This window comes from Chroicocephalus ridibundus, chromosome 1 (genome assembly GCF_963924245.1).
Source record: "Chroicocephalus ridibundus chromosome 1, bChrRid1.1, whole genome shotgun sequence".
Lineage (NCBI taxonomy): Eukaryota > Metazoa > Chordata > Aves > Charadriiformes > Laridae > Chroicocephalus > Chroicocephalus ridibundus.
Window position 1 is genome coordinate 40,483,476 of NC_086284.1, and position 20,216 is coordinate 40,503,691.

At 35.9% G+C, this 20,216-nt stretch overlaps 1 protein-coding gene across 1 annotated transcript in view; it reads right to left on the bottom strand.

Moving 5' to 3' along the window:
- Positions 1–20,216, bottom strand: part of DIAPH3 (diaphanous related formin 3) — a 244,406-nt gene that overhangs the window by 182,118 nt on the left and 42,072 nt on the right. Inside the window, exons 6-14 of the mRNA XM_063343720.1 lie at positions 19,661–19,735; positions 19,508–19,577; positions 18,992–19,128; positions 18,421–18,526; positions 2,785–2,895; positions 2,234–2,352; positions 1,967–2,083; positions 572–690; positions 372–436 (exon numbers count right to left, since the gene is read on the bottom strand). Coding sequence (XP_063199790.1) covers positions 372–436; positions 572–690; positions 1,967–2,083; positions 2,234–2,352; positions 2,785–2,895; positions 18,421–18,526; positions 18,992–19,128; positions 19,508–19,577; positions 19,661–19,735 — 919 coding nt within the window. The remainder of the gene's footprint in view (positions 1–371; positions 437–571; positions 691–1,966; positions 2,084–2,233; positions 2,353–2,784; positions 2,896–18,420; positions 18,527–18,991; positions 19,129–19,507; positions 19,578–19,660; positions 19,736–20,216) is intronic.

The window sequence follows — 20,216 nt, forward strand, 5'->3', positions numbered from 1 at the left end:
TTGGACAAAGTAGCTTAAAAAAAATGATGTACAGTAATACAGAGTCTGTACATCCAAATGAGTCAATTCTTATTCTCCCACTGTTTATGTTGTTGAAGAAACTGTTCAAATAAAGTATTCAGTTGATTCTGGGGAGATTCGTACATGAAACATTAAAATAAATAGTAGAAAGACTCTCAATTAAGGTTAACTACTTTACACCACTTTTCTCTGCTTTCTAGTCCACAAGAAACATCCAAATTTCCACTTAAACATAGAACTAATGGTAATTTGAAGTTAAAAACTAAACCACATTCAGTTACACCATTCATGAAGCTATTAAGTGGTCCCCTGTGTCCATCTTATGATCACGTAACTTAAAAATTACTTACTTTCCTGGAAAGTTCAGAAGCCCTCTCTTCGCATTCTTCTAATCTTGCTTTATCTACACATATATCTTGAAAAAATAAACAGACACACTTGGACATATACAGGGAACACAAGATTCTTAATCACATGTATCACTTTAACTTGGGTTTTGGAACATATAAAGAAGTATGATACTGTAATTGTTTCCAAACATAGTACTTACCTATTAAGTGGCTGACATTTATATCTAATCTTTTACGATACGTGAAATCTGGGTCTGTTCCACTTCGATGTAACACTATCTGGGACACACACTCTTCAATTAATTTGAAATACTGTGGACTAAAGACAGAGGTGAGTTCTTTTACAGCATACTTATTTATTAACGTATACTTAAAATCTTGTCTATGAACACAGTAAGGTCAAAAGATTTGGACTGACTTATTTCCATAGAAGGGTAGGTGCAAACCCCAAAAGTCTCACAGGACAAATACATCCAGGAGTTGCTCACACAAGAACAGTTTACACTAAACCTGAAAAAACAGCAGCCTTAATGATAAACGATTCATAGGTTATAAGAATCTGTATTATATAATTCATATTTATTCATATATATATTATATATTAATTATATCTGTATTTTTCCCCACTATGGAAACACAGAAAGGAAGGACTCCCTCCTGCTTCCCCCCAGTAAAGAGAAGGCTCTTCATGAGGTTGATCCCTTCGGGTTTTGTGACTTTTGTAACCATGGGTGTACTGCAGCCGTGCTTCAGTAACAGGAATGAAAAAACACCTTCTTCTGAAATGCCAAGGAGTATGACAGAAAATGCAAAGCATGAATTAAAACCCTTTGAGGGGGAAGAGGTCTAGCACAGGTGTACCCATGTCAGGCAAGCACTCAACCTTTAAGGGTACATCTGTGCTAGACCTTGCCCAAAATGCAAGGTTATGCAGAATGCTATGCAGAAGACAGACGGCTTTCCTTCCCTTTTCAGTTCATATCTGATTCCTCCAGTGTTTCCTCAAAAACAACACAAGCAGACTTTAGAAAGGAAAGTATTTGGCAGCTTCAAACATCTAAGATTTTATTAACTTTTTCTCTGTATTTTATCTGATAAACTTCCCAAGAGACACTAACGTTTTCACGCTGACCTATAACGTATATTGAGAATACTCAATTCCCAACCAAAAGTTACTCTACGTTAGGCATAGTTTCAGATTTCTGTATTAAGTGCACTTCTGTGCATACTTGGTGGTTTTGTCCTTTGAGTGAAATACATCACAAAATTACAATGCTACTACCATGATTTTATAACCAACTAGGAGACCTGTCCTAATCACTTAGACTTGCAGTCAATAAGCTTCATATCTCAACACAAATAGTTTTCTATATTTATATATAAAGTTGTATCCTAAGTAGAAGAGACAAAAACATATAGATGGCATTCTTATTCAAAGCTGATACTTTTGAATATGAGTTCACAAATGAATACTTACGAATTGGAGTCGCAAATACTAAACTATATTTATCATTAAATTTATGGAAGAAATATTCTATTAATGACTAAATGACAAGAAAATTGATAATCAACATTTAACATAGCATTAAACATACCGTATAAAATAGTCATTTCTTATAAGCAAAAGATGTTGGAGAATAGAAAGAAAATATCCTTCAGCACTAGTGTCCTTAACTGTATTCCACACCATGTTGTAAACATCATTTACTTCAGTAAAAATGTTAAGGAGACTAATAGCAAGGAAAAAAATATTTCAGTCAAATGTTGATTGACAACTTCTTTTAAACAGAAGTTATACCAGAAAAATGTCCATTATACACTTTATTTTGTTTGTGTTTCTCTTGCTGGTATCAAAAGGATATTCTAGTTCAGATCTAATATCTTCTAAACGATGAGAGAACTCGATCATGTCTTCTTCCTTATGCTCATTGAACACTTTCAGCTGAATATCTAGTGCTTCATTCTTTATACATTTCAATTGCTGCAAAGAAGAAACAATAGAAAGGCTTGCAAAATTAGCATTTCCATACGTAAATAAACCTTATCTTTTTAGCAACTTCAAAAAGTCTATGTTATTTTAAAGTTTCAAATTACAAAAACAAACCAGTTCAGTTAAATATTCAAAAGGTAAACATGGCTTATGCCTGACTTAACAAGTGTGTGCACAACGGTCTGTCACATGTTCTAAATCAAAGTCCTAGAATGCTGAGGAATCAGCATAAAGTTCAGAGAGCACACTTCACCTTTTCATTCTTATTTTAAAACTGATTCTCATATCTAACTGCTCATGCTCAGACTTAATAAAATGCCTTTGAGAATAATTTATTAGAACTTGTTCTCCCATTCCCCCTCTCAAGCTCAAATAGTCCAATAATTTAAATAGTAATGCAAAGAGAGACTACGAGACGCTTACTGGCAATATCTCTTTCAATCCACTGCGCATAAATTCATTTCTGATGTGAAGCCTAAAATCCAAGTCATCAGGAGATGTAACAAGAGCATTGATGAGCTGCATGCAGGCTACCTGTAACAGAAGAAATATTAAACTATTTTATTTCTGAGATTTCAATATGCATCACAATCAAAAAGACATAACTAACTACTAATTAGACATTATGTCATGTCTAATTATCCATCTACTGTAGCCTTATAATTAAGTTACTTTAATTTCTTATCAACCACATGAGCTACAGACACCAAACACTAGTTCACAAATTTCCATAAAAATGAAGTATTTTCTCACTCCATTCAATTTTGTCTTTTTATACAAATAGCAAGTTTTTTTATTAAATTAACTGTAGCACAAAGTAAATACCTTGATAAACATAATTCTCAACATATAAAAATCAATGCAAACATACATTTATCTACACATATAGATAAAAACCTAGTGACATAGCAGAAATGGTAAAGTCTGCATAAACAGTAGAAGACATTAGAAGACAAGCTGCTGATTAAACTAAACTGAGCCTGAACAACAGAAGAGACTTTTCCTCTTTCCTTTTAAAAATCTTCCCTCTTTCAATATACTGAGCGTCATACAATATTTGATAGGGATCAGCGCTTCAGTTCAAAAGCAAGCATCAGGTCAACTACTATGCCTGGATCAGTCTTTTTTCCTGTCTTTTTTTTTTTTCGTTTTTTTCTTTTAAATACCCTCTTTATTGCCTGCACATCTTGCTTCAATGCACAGGAAATGTGTTATTCATGTATTTCCAGCATTTTAAGGGCTTTTTAAATGCACAAGTCAATTGGGATATGTCTTCTGACCTAATATACTATGTAAACAAGTAAAGCAAACTGGTTTAAATACTTTCTCTGTTGTAAAGCCTTTTATCATCTAGAAAATTATGATGTATTATGCTGTGGTCAGGAAAAAGGTAATACTGGGAACATACTGTATCAGTCATCTTCAAAGTACATATAATTCCGAGTAATGAATTTACATATGGTCACCAGAAAAACTGGATGGCCAAGCTACTTTGATACACAACAGTTTTACAAGAGGAATGTGGTAAGACTAAATGATAATACAGACTACAACCATGAACATACATTTATCCTACTGCAAGGATTACAAATATGAAAGTAGTTTCATACTTTACTTTAGCTAAACTGCTATAAGGGTGTATGGCAGTTGCCATAACTTAGGCCTACTTGAGAACAGTGTTAGCATACGTAGATGAACTTCAGTTAACACTACAGGAGAAGGCAGTAGCTTAGTTATAAGAACAGAGAAGTGTAAACAATCTGTTATTCAACCTGAGAGCTGTGAATGTGTTGAGAAAATCAAGTTAAGCAGATTGTGAGTTCCAGTAGGTGGTTATGGACCAAGTGTTAGAATGACCATTCTCCACCCAATCGCATAGATAATGGTGTTTAGTGTCACTTGGAGAGAGAACTCCAAGGGCCCCACAACTCTGTGACAGGGGTTGGAACCATCTCTCCAGCTTCCAGAGACACCTGAGAGAAGAGGGATGCTCAAGGAAGGATGGCGTGGCATGACATGGTTGAAACCACTGGACTAACCCATCTGACACCTCTCCTGGAGAAAAGCTGCCATGTCAGCATCTATTCTTGTATAACTCCATCATACAACATACCTTGCATCAACAATAACTTTAAAACAATAATAGGAGGAGAGAGTAAGCTTTGCTCCTTCCCCTTACTTGAATAAAACACTGAAACTATGCTCTAATCCCTCAGAACTTCTATGAAAATCAGTGTATACACATACTTAGATTTGCAAAATAATAAAAAACTATTGTCCTATTTATTGATATCAGTAAGACAAAGCACACTAAATTGATTTAAATCAACTGCATAAAAATGTTAAGATAGACTTCTAACTTACTCCAGTCTCAGAGAATAATTATTCAAGTTAAAACATCTAAACACATTTACATCAACACAAGAGGGTGTGGGGGGTCAAAACTTCAGCTAATTGAACATGAAGCTGTATTAAAGCTGACTAAGAAAAGGTATGTTTGAGAGACAACTTGCAAAAAGCATCTATGATTAACACATCTTTTTCCTCAAAGATAACAAAAGAATCATAAAATCATTTAGGTTGGAAAAACCTTTAAGATCATTGAGTCCAACCATTAACATAACACTGCCAAAACCACCATTAAACCATGTCCCTATACGCCACATCTACACATCTTTTAAATACCTCCAGGGACGGTGACTCAAAGACAACCAGAGAATCTGTAAGGTCAGTAAAAAATCATGGTGAAAAGGAATACCCAAAGAAAACAAAGGCCACAGCAACACTTGATAGAACGTTCTACTGCTGTACGAAAGGAGTTCCCAAAGTAGAACAGACACAAACAGGCTCAGCGGTTGGCAGAAGAACTTGAAAAACAAAGCCAACAATCAGAAGTCATAGAAGAGTATTGACCCAAGTGTACTGAAGAAAACTGAGGACAAAATAACTTTAGTACTAGCTATTGCATTTAAGTTCTTACTGGAAAATACGTTGACATCCAAGAAAAGGAAGATGGCAGAAATTATACTGATATTTACAAGGACATGTTCGGGAAAATCTGGACAATTACAGACTGGTAAGCTTGATTCTTCTACAGTGCTAATATATTTTAAAGTATAATAGAGAACAAAATTAATAAGCAACATAAAAAAATGCAACATGAATAAATGAACAGTATGAATAAATGCAACATGGCTTTATAAAGCAAAATCCTCTTTCACAAACTCATGAAAGTTGTTTGAAAGGCTCAAGGTGCAGGCAAGAATGCCTACTGGACTGCCCTACGCCTGGACTTCAAAAAACAAAAGAAGTTTGTAAAATGTCAAAACCATTCAGAAAAATTTAGAAAACAGCATGTTAAGAAGCCAAATTCCAAAATACTACAAAATAGTATTGCATTTGATGTTTAGAAGTTTATATTAAAAAAAAAAAAAAAAAAAAAGGCTTTTAGGGCTCAAAAATTATTTGGCTGCACTAAGGTTTGTTGAAGTAGTATTTCCTCGCTACTTTTTTTCCTCACTGTAAGTTCATCTTTTTATTTTATGCTAGCAAAGTGTGCAACGTGTAAAAAATTAATAAAAATATCAATAAAATAAATCACATTCAATACTAGAAGCTGCAAGGCAATGAAAGCCTGTTCATTTTCCTTTTTCCATATTCTTTACAGTGAGATCAATTACACTATCACCTAATGAGTAACAATAAAAAAACCCTACACATATTAAAGAGGGATATATCTATGCTGTGTTTTCTTTCAGAAAGGTACTGGCACTGCAGTACTAGCAGTCAATTTTAAAAGAACTCGGTTAAATCATGAATATAGGTAAAGGACCACAACTTTCCTAACATTCCTAACATTCTCCTAACATTCTGTCGTAAATGAAATATGTTCCCTTGAGAAAGATCTTTCCGATTCAGGGCTTCTTTAAAGTTATGAATAAGAAACAATCCACAACTATTCTTCCCTGAACAACACGCTTGGAAAGCTGCCAAACTGATAACAATTTGGGGCTTTAACCGTCACAGTGGATTCTTCATCTTTGTAGTGTCTGTCAGAACTATTTTGATGACACTTCTCCACCCTGAAATCTGTTATTTCCCTAATTTTATGCAATACGTTTCTCTATATATGTCTACACTATTTTAGAAACCGAAACAAGAATATGACTTGGTTAACTTCTCATTTGTTTTCTTGAAATAAATCCAAACATTGCTCCTGAAGCCTTTTTCCATGCATGTACTGTTTCTAAGTTATTCTAATATTTGTTTGTTACTGCTGAAGCACCACTCTACACTAAGAAACAAAAAGTGGTGCTAACCCCCAAAAAAGGAAACTACAAATACCAAAAGATAAATAACAAGAAAATCCTTAGACTCACCTACATCCTAACCCCACACAACAATAAAAAAAAAAAAAATTAAAATCACGTAAGGTGCCCAGTCCACTTCTCAAAAGTGAGCTGAATTAAACCTTCCAGCAATTGTCTTAACAGCACCCATCAGAGAAGAAATTAAGACTCTCCTATTGCACAACTTAGTATTTTTGGACACTGAAATAGCTCCTCATATTCAATAATTGTCTGTCATGTCCTTTACGATCTTGTTCAGAACACGTGGCCTTGTAGCCCAGTTATTTTTGCTAGCAACAGGCTACAGGCTTTGTATTAACTAACTAAAACCACATGCTTCCAGACTTGTCAGGAGCTCTGTTTTGGCTTATATAGCTGCAACAGGATTTGTGTAGTAACAGAATGACTACCACCCCACTAGTTTTAGATTTTGCTTAGCGTTGTAAAAGTTTGTGGCACAAAGTTTACTATTACATGCATTTCTATAACTAGCAGATAGCAATATGTCCCTAAATAAAATGCAGCATAGAAAAGCAGAGGCACAGGATGCAAGCAGACATGTGTTAGCACTACTAAGAGTAATTTGATTAGACCATTAAGTCTTCATCTAGACCAATAACAAACTCTTGGCTTTAAATATAAGGTGTATTCCTTAGGCCCACAAACTGCACAGGTTGCAGCGTCACAATGTGGTGGAGAACCTGATCAGCCTCGTGTGCAATTTGGACGGAACAAATGGTAGAAAAAGCAGGCAACAAAAACAGTTAAAATTTAGTGCAACAATACCTTACAGAATATATTCTCTTATCATGTAAATATGGGCTGTATTCTTTATTCTTAAATCCTTTTGTATTTGTTTTGGTATCAGTCCACTTTACCAAACCATCCACTTTGTCAGTATTTTTCTTCAGCAGCCATGATGAAAGTTTTTACTTCCCCTAATTTTGAGCCTATTTTGTTGAAACCTGTTAATACCATCACTGATTTATCTCTCTGGAGTACTGAGTCTTTCATTCAGTTGCATTTTCTTGATTCAATTAGCTCTGCTGTTCAAAACCAGTAATTCAGTACACTGACAGATGCCACCAACACCTGTACTCCTCCTAACATCCGCGAGGCATTTCAATGACTGTAGACTTTGTTGGACAACCCTATCATACAGTCAGTAATACCATACAGTACTGCAAGGTTACATTTCCATTTCAAATAAAGTCAAACTCCATATTGTTTGATGACATCAGAATTGGAACCTTTGTCATTGTTATCAGCAGTTTAAAACACAGTATATTTTCATGCAAAACTTTATGTGAATGGATTGCTAAGCAAGGAATCAGCATTTATCCCACTTGATTTAAACTATCAGTGAAGAGGCAATCAGAGACTGAGCAAAGTACATTACTGTGAAAATCCTGATCAAGAGCTAACTGCAGTTTTATCTTTGAGGAAGCAATGCCATTTAGATGAAAGGATGTCTACAGGTGTAATTGCTGCCAAAAAAAAAACCCAACAAGGCATTTTCTTTTAATTTGCCAAATCAACACAGTACATGTGCACATGTGCTATTCAAAAAGAACAGAGACAAGAAAGGATAATGAAAAGCAAGAGAGACATCAGTAAAAAGTACTGTTATTCTAGTACTGTAGTCAAATTTGATCAAGGAGGAATTCAATTGCAGTTCATAATCAGAACACACTTTAGCTTTCCTGGAATAAACAAGACAAAGAACTACTGGATTATGTTAGCAAACTATTTCTATAGGAAAACAAAGACAAAGTAATAGTGAAAGTTTGCAACAGAAGTCTACAAAAAACAGAATGAGAAAAGGTTATGCTAGAGGAAGCAAGCGCAAGTCTAAGCAAGGCACTGCTTAGATATCTACCTTTGAGTAATGTGCTTCATGAAAACTTAAAAAGAAAAAACACACAAAAGAAAAAAACACGTAAAGTCTGTCATGATTTTTTTTTAAATTATGAAGAGAGAGGTACATGACTTTTGTTTAGAAATACCAGATTATGACTTTCTCATCTTAAAATCAGTGCTAAATCTGTTTAACGACAGGCTTAAGAAATTCTGAATATTCAAATACAGATTGTATTTAGAATTATTAAATTACCAGAAAGCACTACTGACTTCAGATCTAACAATACTAACAATAGCTAAACAATAAGTTTGGTCCCTGCTTCTAGAGCGTGGCTGCTAATCAAAGAAATGGGAGTAGAAGTAACAGATATGGTAAGATCTTCCACAAAAAGAGACTGTCCAGTCTCTAATGCTGGTAATAACGGGTCCAACCAACAAGAAAACAGAGTCCAAAGAGTTGAAAGAACTTCTTAAGGGAGAAAGGAAGCTACAGATAAGTAATTCTTTTCTTCAAGTGCTTGTCTCTACATGCATTCATACTACACAAAATTCCAAGGAGTACCCACTCATAATTATTTGTCTTCAATGTTCCTAATTAAGCAACAATTGAAGAACAATTATCCTAAATGTAAAATCATTCCTTGACAATTCTCAAAGTACGTAAAACTTAAATAAAATGCCTGTGACACTCCAGTTGACAGCTCTATAAATGTCAACTCTTGGGACACAAAACAATTGGTCACTGCTCACGTTCCAGATGAGTGGGCCCTAACTGCGTTCTTTTACACTCAATTACCTCCGATAAGATTCTGTAAACAGACTGACAGCCTTTTGAATTTTCAGCCATGGACACAAGGTGGGAAAGCTGTGTCCATATTAAAAAAGAGGTCTCATCTTCAATAAATGAAGAGGTACTTCAGCTGAGGTAGTATGAGGTTTAGTGAAGACAGGTAAATTAGCTTCCTAGGAAGGCAGAAGTCATTGCAAGTAAAACATTCTGGGCAAGTGATCTATATCTAAAACAACTCATGAAGACTTGTAGATTCTGTAGGTGGAAGTATTTTGTCAGTCTGCCCTTGAGAAGATGCCTGAAGAAGGGAAATTATTTTAGGCTCTAACAGAGAAAGGCACATGTTAATACACAGCGCTCTGGTGTAGCTTCCAAAATTTTGTTGAGGTGCTGAGGACTGCAATGTCTAAGTACTCTTTCCTGAAGGGCACCTCTAACCCAAACAGTAATTACATCTTGATAGTATCCTGCTTTTTACAACAGGCATGCAGCAAAGACATGTAGAGGTACTTTCCTTTCTTTAGGTAAAAACCAAGAGCAAATCTTTCACTTCACCTGGCAGTCTGGTTAGATGCTTCCTTCTCTTCTTCATCTCTAAAGAACTGCAGCTAAGCATAGTCCACCAAGTTAGTTTTCAGAGGGCTTTCCAGTCAGCCAGTGTAGTCCATGTGAATCATAGAACCACAGAATGGTTAGGGTTGGAAGGGACTTTAAAGATGATCTAGTTCCAACCTCCCTGCCATGGGCAGGGACATCTTCCATTAGACCAGGTTACTAAAAGCCCCATCCAACCTGGAATGCTTTTAATGTCCTGCTGCCACATGGTAAGGAAATCTACAATACTTAACTTTGCATGCTTATCAAAAAGATAGGTATATATTGATGGATACACACACACCATTTTTGGTAGGGAAGAACTTTGCATGGATGATGATACCGTTCATCTGGAATGTCAAAATTAAATGCTTTCCTCCATAAGAAACTAGACGAATGAGATCAGACATATTCTGCTAAGCAAGAAGTTACAGCTTGAAATTCTAATCTTCTGCGATTCCAATCGGTGATGTCTATCAAGTTACAGGATCCATTTTCTGAGGATTCCACAGTCTGTACTTTAAACTTGCATACTCCCCAGTTCAAGACCAGACAGAATATACCTAGTCCTTTTCTGGTGGAAAATGTCGGGTATATCTCAGTAGCTCAGAGCAGCTTTTCCTTTGCATAGACAAGACGATCAATACTAACTATGTGGTAAGTATCACCTTATGTCATATCTTGCCCATTTGAATAAGAGAAACTGCTTCACTTTTCTCACTCTTACTGCAAGTTTGTAGAAAAGTCTGTAAAAATGATGTATATTTATTAAATTCTGTTTGCCAGTATCAAACTGGCTGTAGATTTGGCTTTGGTACAGACACTACATTAACGTTCATCAATTATTTACCCTTGCTAAAGACCAAAAATTCTTAGTAATGACTTTGAGATGTGAATCCACGTGAATGTAAATTTACATAGACCTTATATAATTATTACCAGTCTATACATTTAGATAAGGTAAGCTTTGCTCCAATTCATCCTATAACATATGCAGTTATGGAAAGGATCTCATTAGCACAGAACATCCAAGAATCACCAAGTGATTCAGCTAACCAAAATATCATAGACCATACTATCTCACATTCTCATATTATTAGATGAAAAAAAGATGAAACGGTATTCCCTAACAACTAAAAATACTGAGAAGGTAATATGGATGAATACGTAAGACCTTTTACTTTGTCACAAAAACCAGTTCTCCTAGGACAGGCACCTGCAGGTTTCCACAGGGATGATCAGTGATCATTTTTCAGGAACTTAAATGGAAAAGGAAGAATTGCACCTTTGCTTCAACCTTGTACCTCTTCTCAGTTCTAACTGGAAAATTAGGAAGAGCAAGCATCTGCAGTTAGAACTGTACAGAAGAACAGCATTCTTCAATTACTTTAACTGCCTGCTTGAGAAACAGTGATAAGAGATGATGATAAGAGAGCAGAAACATTAGTTTGATTGAAAAGAATGAAAGAACTGGTCAACACACAATTTCTTCTTGTTGTTGTCATCATTGTCTTAAATGCATAAAAATGGGTTGTGTCAGAAGAGCTGTATTACCTGCCTCCGTGAATTGAACAACCAAAGTACTAGACTTTTTCAGTTGTCGTCTTAAGTATACAAGGTACCAGATTGCCTTGTATGCTTTTTCTTGAGCACAGGCTTAAAATGTTAAATTATGTTTTCTCTAACAAAACCAGAAACTCAAGTGTTATCACAGAATCATGGAACACCGGGTTGGAAGGGACCTCGAGGATCATCTGGTCCAACTTTCTTGGCAAAAGCACAGTCCAGACAAGATGGTCCAGCACCCTGTCCAGATGAATCTTAAAAGTCTCCAAGGATGGGGAATCCACCACTTCCCTGGGGAGATTATTCCAGTGGCTCGTTGTTCTCATTGTGAAAAATTTTCCTCTTGTGTCCAATCGGTTATTCCTCAGGAGTAACTTGTACCCATTACCCCTCATCTTTTCTATGTGACCCCCTGTAAAAAGGGAGTCTCCACCTTTTTTGTGGCCACCCCTTAAATACTGGAACATGGTGATAACATTTTCCCCTAAGCTTTCTTTGCTCAAGGCTGAACAAACTCAATTCTCTCAATTTTTCCTCACATGGCAGGCTTCCCAGTCCTTTGATCATCTTTGTGGCGCTTCTCTGGACTCTCCCCAGCCTGTCCACATCTTTTTTGTATAGTGGGGACCAAAACTGAACACAGTATTCCAGGTGTGGCCTCACAAGCCCTGAGTAGAGTGGGATAATTGGGGCCAGGCTCTTTTCAGTGGTGCCCAGTGACACGACAAGGAGCAACAGGAACAAACTGGAACACAGGAAATTTCATCTCAACATGAGGAAAAACTTCTTCACTTTACAGAGCACTGGAAAAGGCTGCCCAGAGAGGTTGTGAAGTCTCCTTCTCTGGAGATATTCAAAGCCCACCTGGATGCATGGGTTTTGAAGGAGCTATTTACCACCATCCTCTGGGTGCAGCCTGTCAGGCAGTTCCCCACCCACTGCACAGACCACTTGTCTACACCGTAACATCTCAGTTTCTCTAGGAGGAGGCTGTGGGGAACCATATCAAAAGCCTTGGAAAAATGCAGGTAGACAATGTCCACCGCTCGCCCCACATCAACCAAGCAGGTTACTTTGTCATAGAAGGCGATCAGGTTTGTCAAGCACAATTTGCCCTTGGTGAATCTATGCTGGCTTTTCCCAATCATTTGCTTCATTTGACTTGTGAGAAAACCCAGGAGGATTCATTCCGTAATTTTCCCAGGAACTCAAGTAAGACTGATGGGCCTATAATTTCTTGGATCCTCCTTCAAGCCCTTCATGTAGATGGAGAATGACACTAGCCGTCTTCCAATTTCCTGGGACGTCTCCTGATCTCCACAACATCTCAAAGATTCTGGAGAGCAGCCTTGCAATGACGTCAGCCAGTTCTCTTAACACCCTTGAGTGGGCGGTGTCAGGGCCCATCGATTTGTAGGGGTCAAGCTCCTGTAACAGTTCACAAACCAACTCTTCCTTCACTGCAGTGGGTCTGTGTCTGCATCAACCTGAGTTTTTGTTCCCAAGGCCTGGGCCCCAACAGTGCTGGTAAAGACAGAGGTGAAGAAAGTGTTGAGAACCTCTGCTTTTTCATCATTGCTGGTGACTACTTCACCTCTCCTGTTTAACAGCAGGCCAGTATTTTCCTTCTGTTTCTGCTTGTTGTTTTTGTACCTAAAGAACCCTCTCTTGCAGTTTTTGACAAGTCTGGCCAGTTTCAATTCAAACTGAGTTTTTGCTTTTCTAACTGCATCTCTGCATGCCCTGGCAATGCCCTTGTAGTTCTCATTGGGTATTACTCTGCTTTATCATCTCTAGTACATGAGAGATTCCTGGCTGTACTCATATTCTCAAACTATGATCACCAATCTTGATTTGAACTAAAACCATTTAAGTGTGCTTTCCACAATTTTGGATTTTATGAAAGATAAAAGGGAGAATATCCTTTGCTTTCAACAAACGCAAAAAGTAGATCCATGGAGCTTTCACTAAAAATACAAAAATCGTCATATTGAGGCTTTTTATATGTTCAGCCTTCAAGTAACAGAAACGTTAGTCAATTCAAAATTGAAAAGGTCAGTTGTTAGTATCAAATTGAACTGCCACAAAGCAAGCCTACATATATCAAGCACATAATCAAGGCAAGTATGCCAAGTAACTGACAATTGTAAACTCTTGCCTCATTAAAACACTGTCAAATTAACCACCAGGTCAATGTCATTGTTATAAAAGTTTACAACTGATTCACATGAGAAACCTTGATTTTTCTGGTCTTAAAAAAAGGAAATGTAGCAACCATTTGTAGACTCTGAAAAAGAAAAAAGCCTTTTAGGAGAAAGAGCATATTCAAATGGAAGTTTAATTTAAAAAAAAAAAAAGAGAACTTTCATTAAAAGCTTCTATGTGTACATAAAATACAGCAAAACGTTACCTATTTTCAAGAACTTTAGGGTAACACTCTCAGTAAAGCCAAATTAATATATTTAGCTTAAGTATTGTAATTGTAACATTTAGAGTAAATTCTCAGTTTTTAAAATGCTCCTATCTTCTGTATCAGAGAATAACAAAATACTAAATGGAGTTATAGCACAATCACGAGAAGGCATAACTAGTAGAAAAGTTCTTGTTTAATATCTGAATAGTAGTCCCAGAAAAATAAAAGTTGTTACTGCACAGTTAACAACTCAGCTGAACTTTTCTGCACTGATTTGGTTATCTCATCAGTGGTATCTCACTAATGGAGTTGAGCATCGCTGTAAACAGTGACTATGAAAGTGGTCATGTTTATAAGAAAGATCTAACTGGTTAGAGATAATCAGCTATGACCTTTTTTTCCATTCCTATCAACTGTCTCAACTGCCATTAATATTGGTATCTACCTATTTCTTTAAGGGGCTGCTAACCAACAGCTGTTCACAAGGGATTATAACTTCTGAAGCCTATTCCCAAATGTTCGTCTAAAACAGCTACTATCTGTTCATCTTCAGTTTAATCTGCAAAGCATATTTATACATTTAGAGAGGCCCTTATAATTTTTTTTTTTTTTAATTTTTAAAAAGGGTGAAATGGGCAAAATGCCCGTTTGGGTACCCATCATGCGTAAAGGGAGAAGTACATAGGATTAATTTAATTTACCTGGTGCTTCAAATAAAGGGGCTGCTTTTAATGTCTTTTCATATCTTTTTTGAACTGAATAAAAAAGGGACTTATAGATAGTCTTTTTTCCCCATATTAAATCTACACACATGCAAATGTATGCAACTCCTGAAAATTCAGGATCACATTTGGAAGCCTAACACTCAAAACAAATTGCTGTTAATTTCAGGACTCTGAATCCCTGTAAGCTAATAAAGAATAGTCAGAGAAGTGCTGCTCTTCATGCTATTAAAATCGAGGCATCTCATATAAGTGCTGTGATGGACCTGGAAGTTCTCAAACCCTTATGCGCTTTATAGACTATACAAGCTCTTAAATTCTTTTAAGTTAGATACAATATCCTGAAATTGGAAAATATAATTTCCACGATCTAAAGCATTTCTCCCTACTGAATCAAGATATTTTTAAGAATTTTATTAATATCCATAATAATGCCAAAGAAAGAAGCTGCTCAACCATAAAAAGAGACACTGAACTACCATTATTCAACATTTTTGCATTTGGACTTTTTTTTTTTTTAATTCTTCAACTGATTATGAATAAAATTTTCTAAATATATAATATACATACATTTTTACCTTATTGATTATACTAAAACAATAGAAATAAGTGCACCAGAAATTCATCAAACTCTTCATATATTTTTCAGGTTCATCAAATAAAACTGACATTTTTTACTTATATCATGACCCGATAGCAAAGTAAACCAAACAAGTAAAAAAACAAATCAAAAAGGACTAAAAGACATGCAAACAAGAAAAGCCCCAGATGCAGTGAGCCAAATGTTATACTGTCCTGAAAGTCTGAGATGCCCAAGCTTGCATGCCTTGCACTGCCTACTATCTCAAGGATGCTAAAATACGGAGCAAAAAAAAACAACCATACTGAATAGGAACTTGTTAACTCAACATCATTCATCTTGAAATCTAAATGAAACAGAAACCTCAGAGGAGAACAGAAATGTATGAGATCATATATTTAAATTTAATAGCGAAGAACTGCAATGATTTTTGCAAAAAAATACCTAAGGTAAGGATCTGCTACTACAAAAAATTTATGTCAATCTGGAAAACACACTCAAAAGCCTTGGACAACAGGAAATTTGTTGTTTTACGGTCCATGCTTTCCTTCTGCGATCCTTTTCCAGTCCCACTACAAGTGGAGCTCAAAGCTTTTTCCCTGTCTCCTTGCTAATCATAACTGTAGGCTGAGCCTTACGCAAAGCCTCCCAGCCACTGCCCAAAGGAAAAATTTGTTACTCGACAGTTCTCCTTACAGCCCCTTTCCAGCCCTACTCCAACCTGACCAATATAAGGTCTCCTTTTTGACCCTTGAAGGCAATTACTATGATTTTCAATACATTAACGAAATACACAAATCTGCAAGAAAAAGGGAAAGAGACAAATCTTTCTGCACTAAGCCAGAATCAACATATGAAACCAATGTCAACCTGATACACTTTTAAAAATAAACAACAAATGAAATATAAGAACAAACAAAATAACCTACATTTCCAGCCAACAAAAATTATTGCTGGGGGGAGAACATTCTTGACCCTGACATTGACTGTCTGAGGTTCCTAAGCAACTCTGACTATCCTCACTGGTAACAGAGTGCAATATGTATGACAGGCATTCAGAAATCTTCAAGGTTGAAGCAAAGGAAGGAACTAGAGAATCCATAAGTTCTTTGATTTAGTTTTCTTTCAAAACTTTTTAACTCAGTGTAATAAATCCATGTTGAGATAAATATTCATTTACAATACTTAAAGAAAAAAATAAAATTAAAGAATCATCCTTCCCTCAGTTATCACCTCACCTGACAAATTACATCATGGCCATGTATTCCTACTGCTGGAAAACTGAGCAGTAATTCAAAGCTGAATTTGTCCTATCACGGTAACTAATTCCCGCTATGGTTATGACAGCAAGATTTAAAGAAAAGAAAAGAAAAAAAAATAATAATCTTGCTATCATATCTCTTGCTGAGGAGAGAAAACACGGCGATACCTATGCAAACTACAACAAAAAACAAACAAACGAAACCGAAGGCAACTATTTCTTTGTCAAATCAAAGTAACTGAATTTAACTGACTTTATGCCGAATAGTAATTTTCTGTCTCCTTCATCTTTAGATGATATTCCCTAATCTCAGTTTAAAACTCCTAGAATGTGTATATTCTAGAATGCACCTCAGAAAACAAAGTATTTTCATAATAATTTTCACAATACTGGGGTAAAAAAAAAAAAACAAACACACACACAAATCACAGTTTGTTTACTGAACAAGATATACTACAAATTAATATCCAGACTACTAAAAAGGGTTAGAAAGCAACTCAGAGACTCATACTCAGAGACTACAGTTAAAAAAGGGGCAAATAAGTAATTGTAAATTGTTATTCTATTCTAGAATGAAGAGCCATGAAATTGCATAATAGGAAGCTGAAGATGGAAGCATCAAGGGATGCCATCCAGAGGGACCTTGACAAGCTGGAGAAGTGGGCCCATGAGAACCTCATGAAGTTTACCAAGCCCAAGTGCCACAACCTGCATTTGGGTCAGGGCAACCTCCAGTTATCAGTGCAGGCTGAGTGATGAATGGATCGAGAGCAGACCTTCAGAGAAGGACTTGGGGATATTCATAAACTAAAAATCAGGTATGAGCTGGCAATGCACATTTGCAGCCCAGAGAGCCAATTGTATCCTGAGAAGTTGTGGCTGCCCTATCCCTGGAAGTGTTCCAGGTCAAGTTGGATGGGGCTTTTAGAAGCATGATCTAGAGAAAGATGCCCCTCCGTGGCAAACAGTTGGAACTAGATGACCTTTAAAGGTCTCTTCCAAGCCAAACCATTCTGGGATTACAAGACGGAAAGAGTAAGAAAGGAGGGACGATATTTCAAAAGAGAATTACTTGTTACTGGCATAATTCAACTACAAATGATTCTTCACCTTCAAATATTTCTTTATCATTAACTTTTCTGAGAGACAGATGAAACAAACAGCAATCTTTATTGTCAGACATGGACTATTTAATACAAAAGGTGACAGTGGAGTAACACAATCATTTCTTTCAAACTTGAGATTCATCTTTTACCACTTATCTAATATTCACAAAGAATGACAATTATGAACAGTGTTCAGTTCAGCTGAATTACATGAAAATCAGTGAGTTAATATTTACACTCTTAGACCAATGATTTATAATGATCGTTCAAATGCACTGTAATACTTTGTGTCTTTCAGTGGCAAAGTCTACATCCAACTGAAGCAAATTGAAAACTGAAAATAAGGTGAAAGATTTCTTTCCTCAGACTCTCTAGGTGCAATTTAAAGAAATCATAAAGTGGGCATGGGGGACAGATTTCCTGATGATTTAAGCATTAACTATAAGAAACAGTTGCCTAAAACCTTGCTTTTGTACTATTATTAATCTTTAAGTTTCAGCAAATATCACCAGAAGTGAGATAATCTTTTTGCATCTGAATATATGACTCATGCTTTATTTTAAAAGGCAGTGTAAGTTTAACTCCCAAAGTCTGTAAGATTTGGGTGAATAGAAATGAAAAAATTAACCTGCAACACCCTTGTGTTTCTCAACACTGAATCTTCCCACGATGCATTTTAAAAGATAACACTATGAACAACAGTCCAAAATTTGACCCTTATTTGAAACAGTATCCCTCCTCCTTTTTATTGTAATGACTTGTTGAATACGGAAAAATAAGTAACTTTTACTTGTTGCAAAGAAAAAAAAATTGCTTACTTGCAGCTGAACCGAGTTATCCTGAAGACCTTCTACAATAGGAGAGAATCTATCAACATTCCTTTCCTCTGCTGCTGCTGTTACAGCTTCCAAAATTTTTTCAAGGCTGTAAGAAAAGAAAAGCATTTAACTCAGGAGAGATATTTAACCTTGCTGCTCATCTGTTATCTGAAGATCCATGTTGCCAAACTGTTCACCTGCCTCAATTTCTTGTGTACAAATTCAGGAGGTTTAAGAACTACTTGTTTCCTTTGAAGACTTTTGTGGCCAAAGAATGACTTACTGGATTACAATGGTTAAGATACCTTAAAAGTAACGCTAAAAAATTTTAAGCAAAAGAGTGGCTGCATAACTACTTCCACCTAATCAGTACATGCACATGTGAAAAAGAAAACTCATATTGATATGACCATAATAAAAATGACAGACAAAGGCCTTCTGAAAACTGACAATATAGTACGGATATTACTTTCAAACTTAAGTTGAAAATTTTAGCATTTCATTCAGGTATAACCATAATTTTGGATATCGTAAAATTACCTTACTATTTCTGGCTAAATACAGTACTTACATGTTTTCCTCTCCAACAATACACATTGCAGAAAGGAGTTTAACTATATCCGTCATCATGTTAGTTTGCTTGGGATCAATTGCTTTGGTCAGCAACAAAAGGCTTCTCTCTTCTCCCAAAATTCTTTCTAATCCATACTAAACAACAGAAAAACAGTTGTAAGGAAATTTGGAGAGAATCCAAATGACTGTATCGAATATCTAGTAATATTCAGCGACCGTTCCCTCGAGTAACTATTTCAAATGACATTTAAGTCTGTCAAATGTTTAAAAAAAAAGAGAGAAAAGTCCAAAATGTGTCACTTATTCTGCAATAAAGGCATACATGAGCATCAAAAGTTTACACTATTCTCTGGGTATATTTCCGCAGAGAGGAAGTGGCAGCAGAAAGAACTTCAAACCCCAGCTGACCAACACGCTATTTTTCCAAATTGCATGGGCTTATACCTACTGATCATGTACATTATCTGATGGAACTGTAGTCATTTAGATTCCCAGATTAAATAAAATCCCATACCTTATTATTCATGAAAGCTCTCAAACACTGTATAACCTTATGCTGACTCCTCTTCACAAGTTTGTCCTGACTGAATAAATAAAAAAATTAGTGTAATTAAATGCTCTTTACATACTAAGAAAAGCTGGCAATTTTATATGGAACCATCCTTACTTTTTTGTCTCAACCAATCTTTCCAAAACATCCAACAGCAGCCCCAGACCTTCTAGGCCAAAGTTTTCAACCCAGCTAGGGAGAAAGAAAAAAGACATTAAAAAATTGACATCTCAAGGACTAATTACAATCAATGAAAATTGTCAGCACAAATAAAAGCAGTATAACTTGATCATTTTAAAACACCAAATTGACTCATTACTCAATAGAAGATCAAGAGGCATTCTATTCACTCATTGACGCAATTAGATAACCTTAAATTAAAAAAGATTTAAAAAATTACAGTAGCCATTAAGTTTAGCAATTTTAATTTTTAAATTAACAATTATACATTCTTTGGCATAGAACTGTAATTTAAAAACACTTGCAAAGGAAGGGAAATAAACCCCCGAATTTCTACTACCTGCTGTTCTAGGGTCTCCTGGAAAAGTCAGAATCTAACCGTAAATGTCAGAGAAAGAAGGAAAAGCCTAAAGGAATTGCAAAACTGCCTGAGATATTAATCCATAAGAATACTTACAAGTGAAAGCAACAAAAATGTAAAATTTCAGCTATT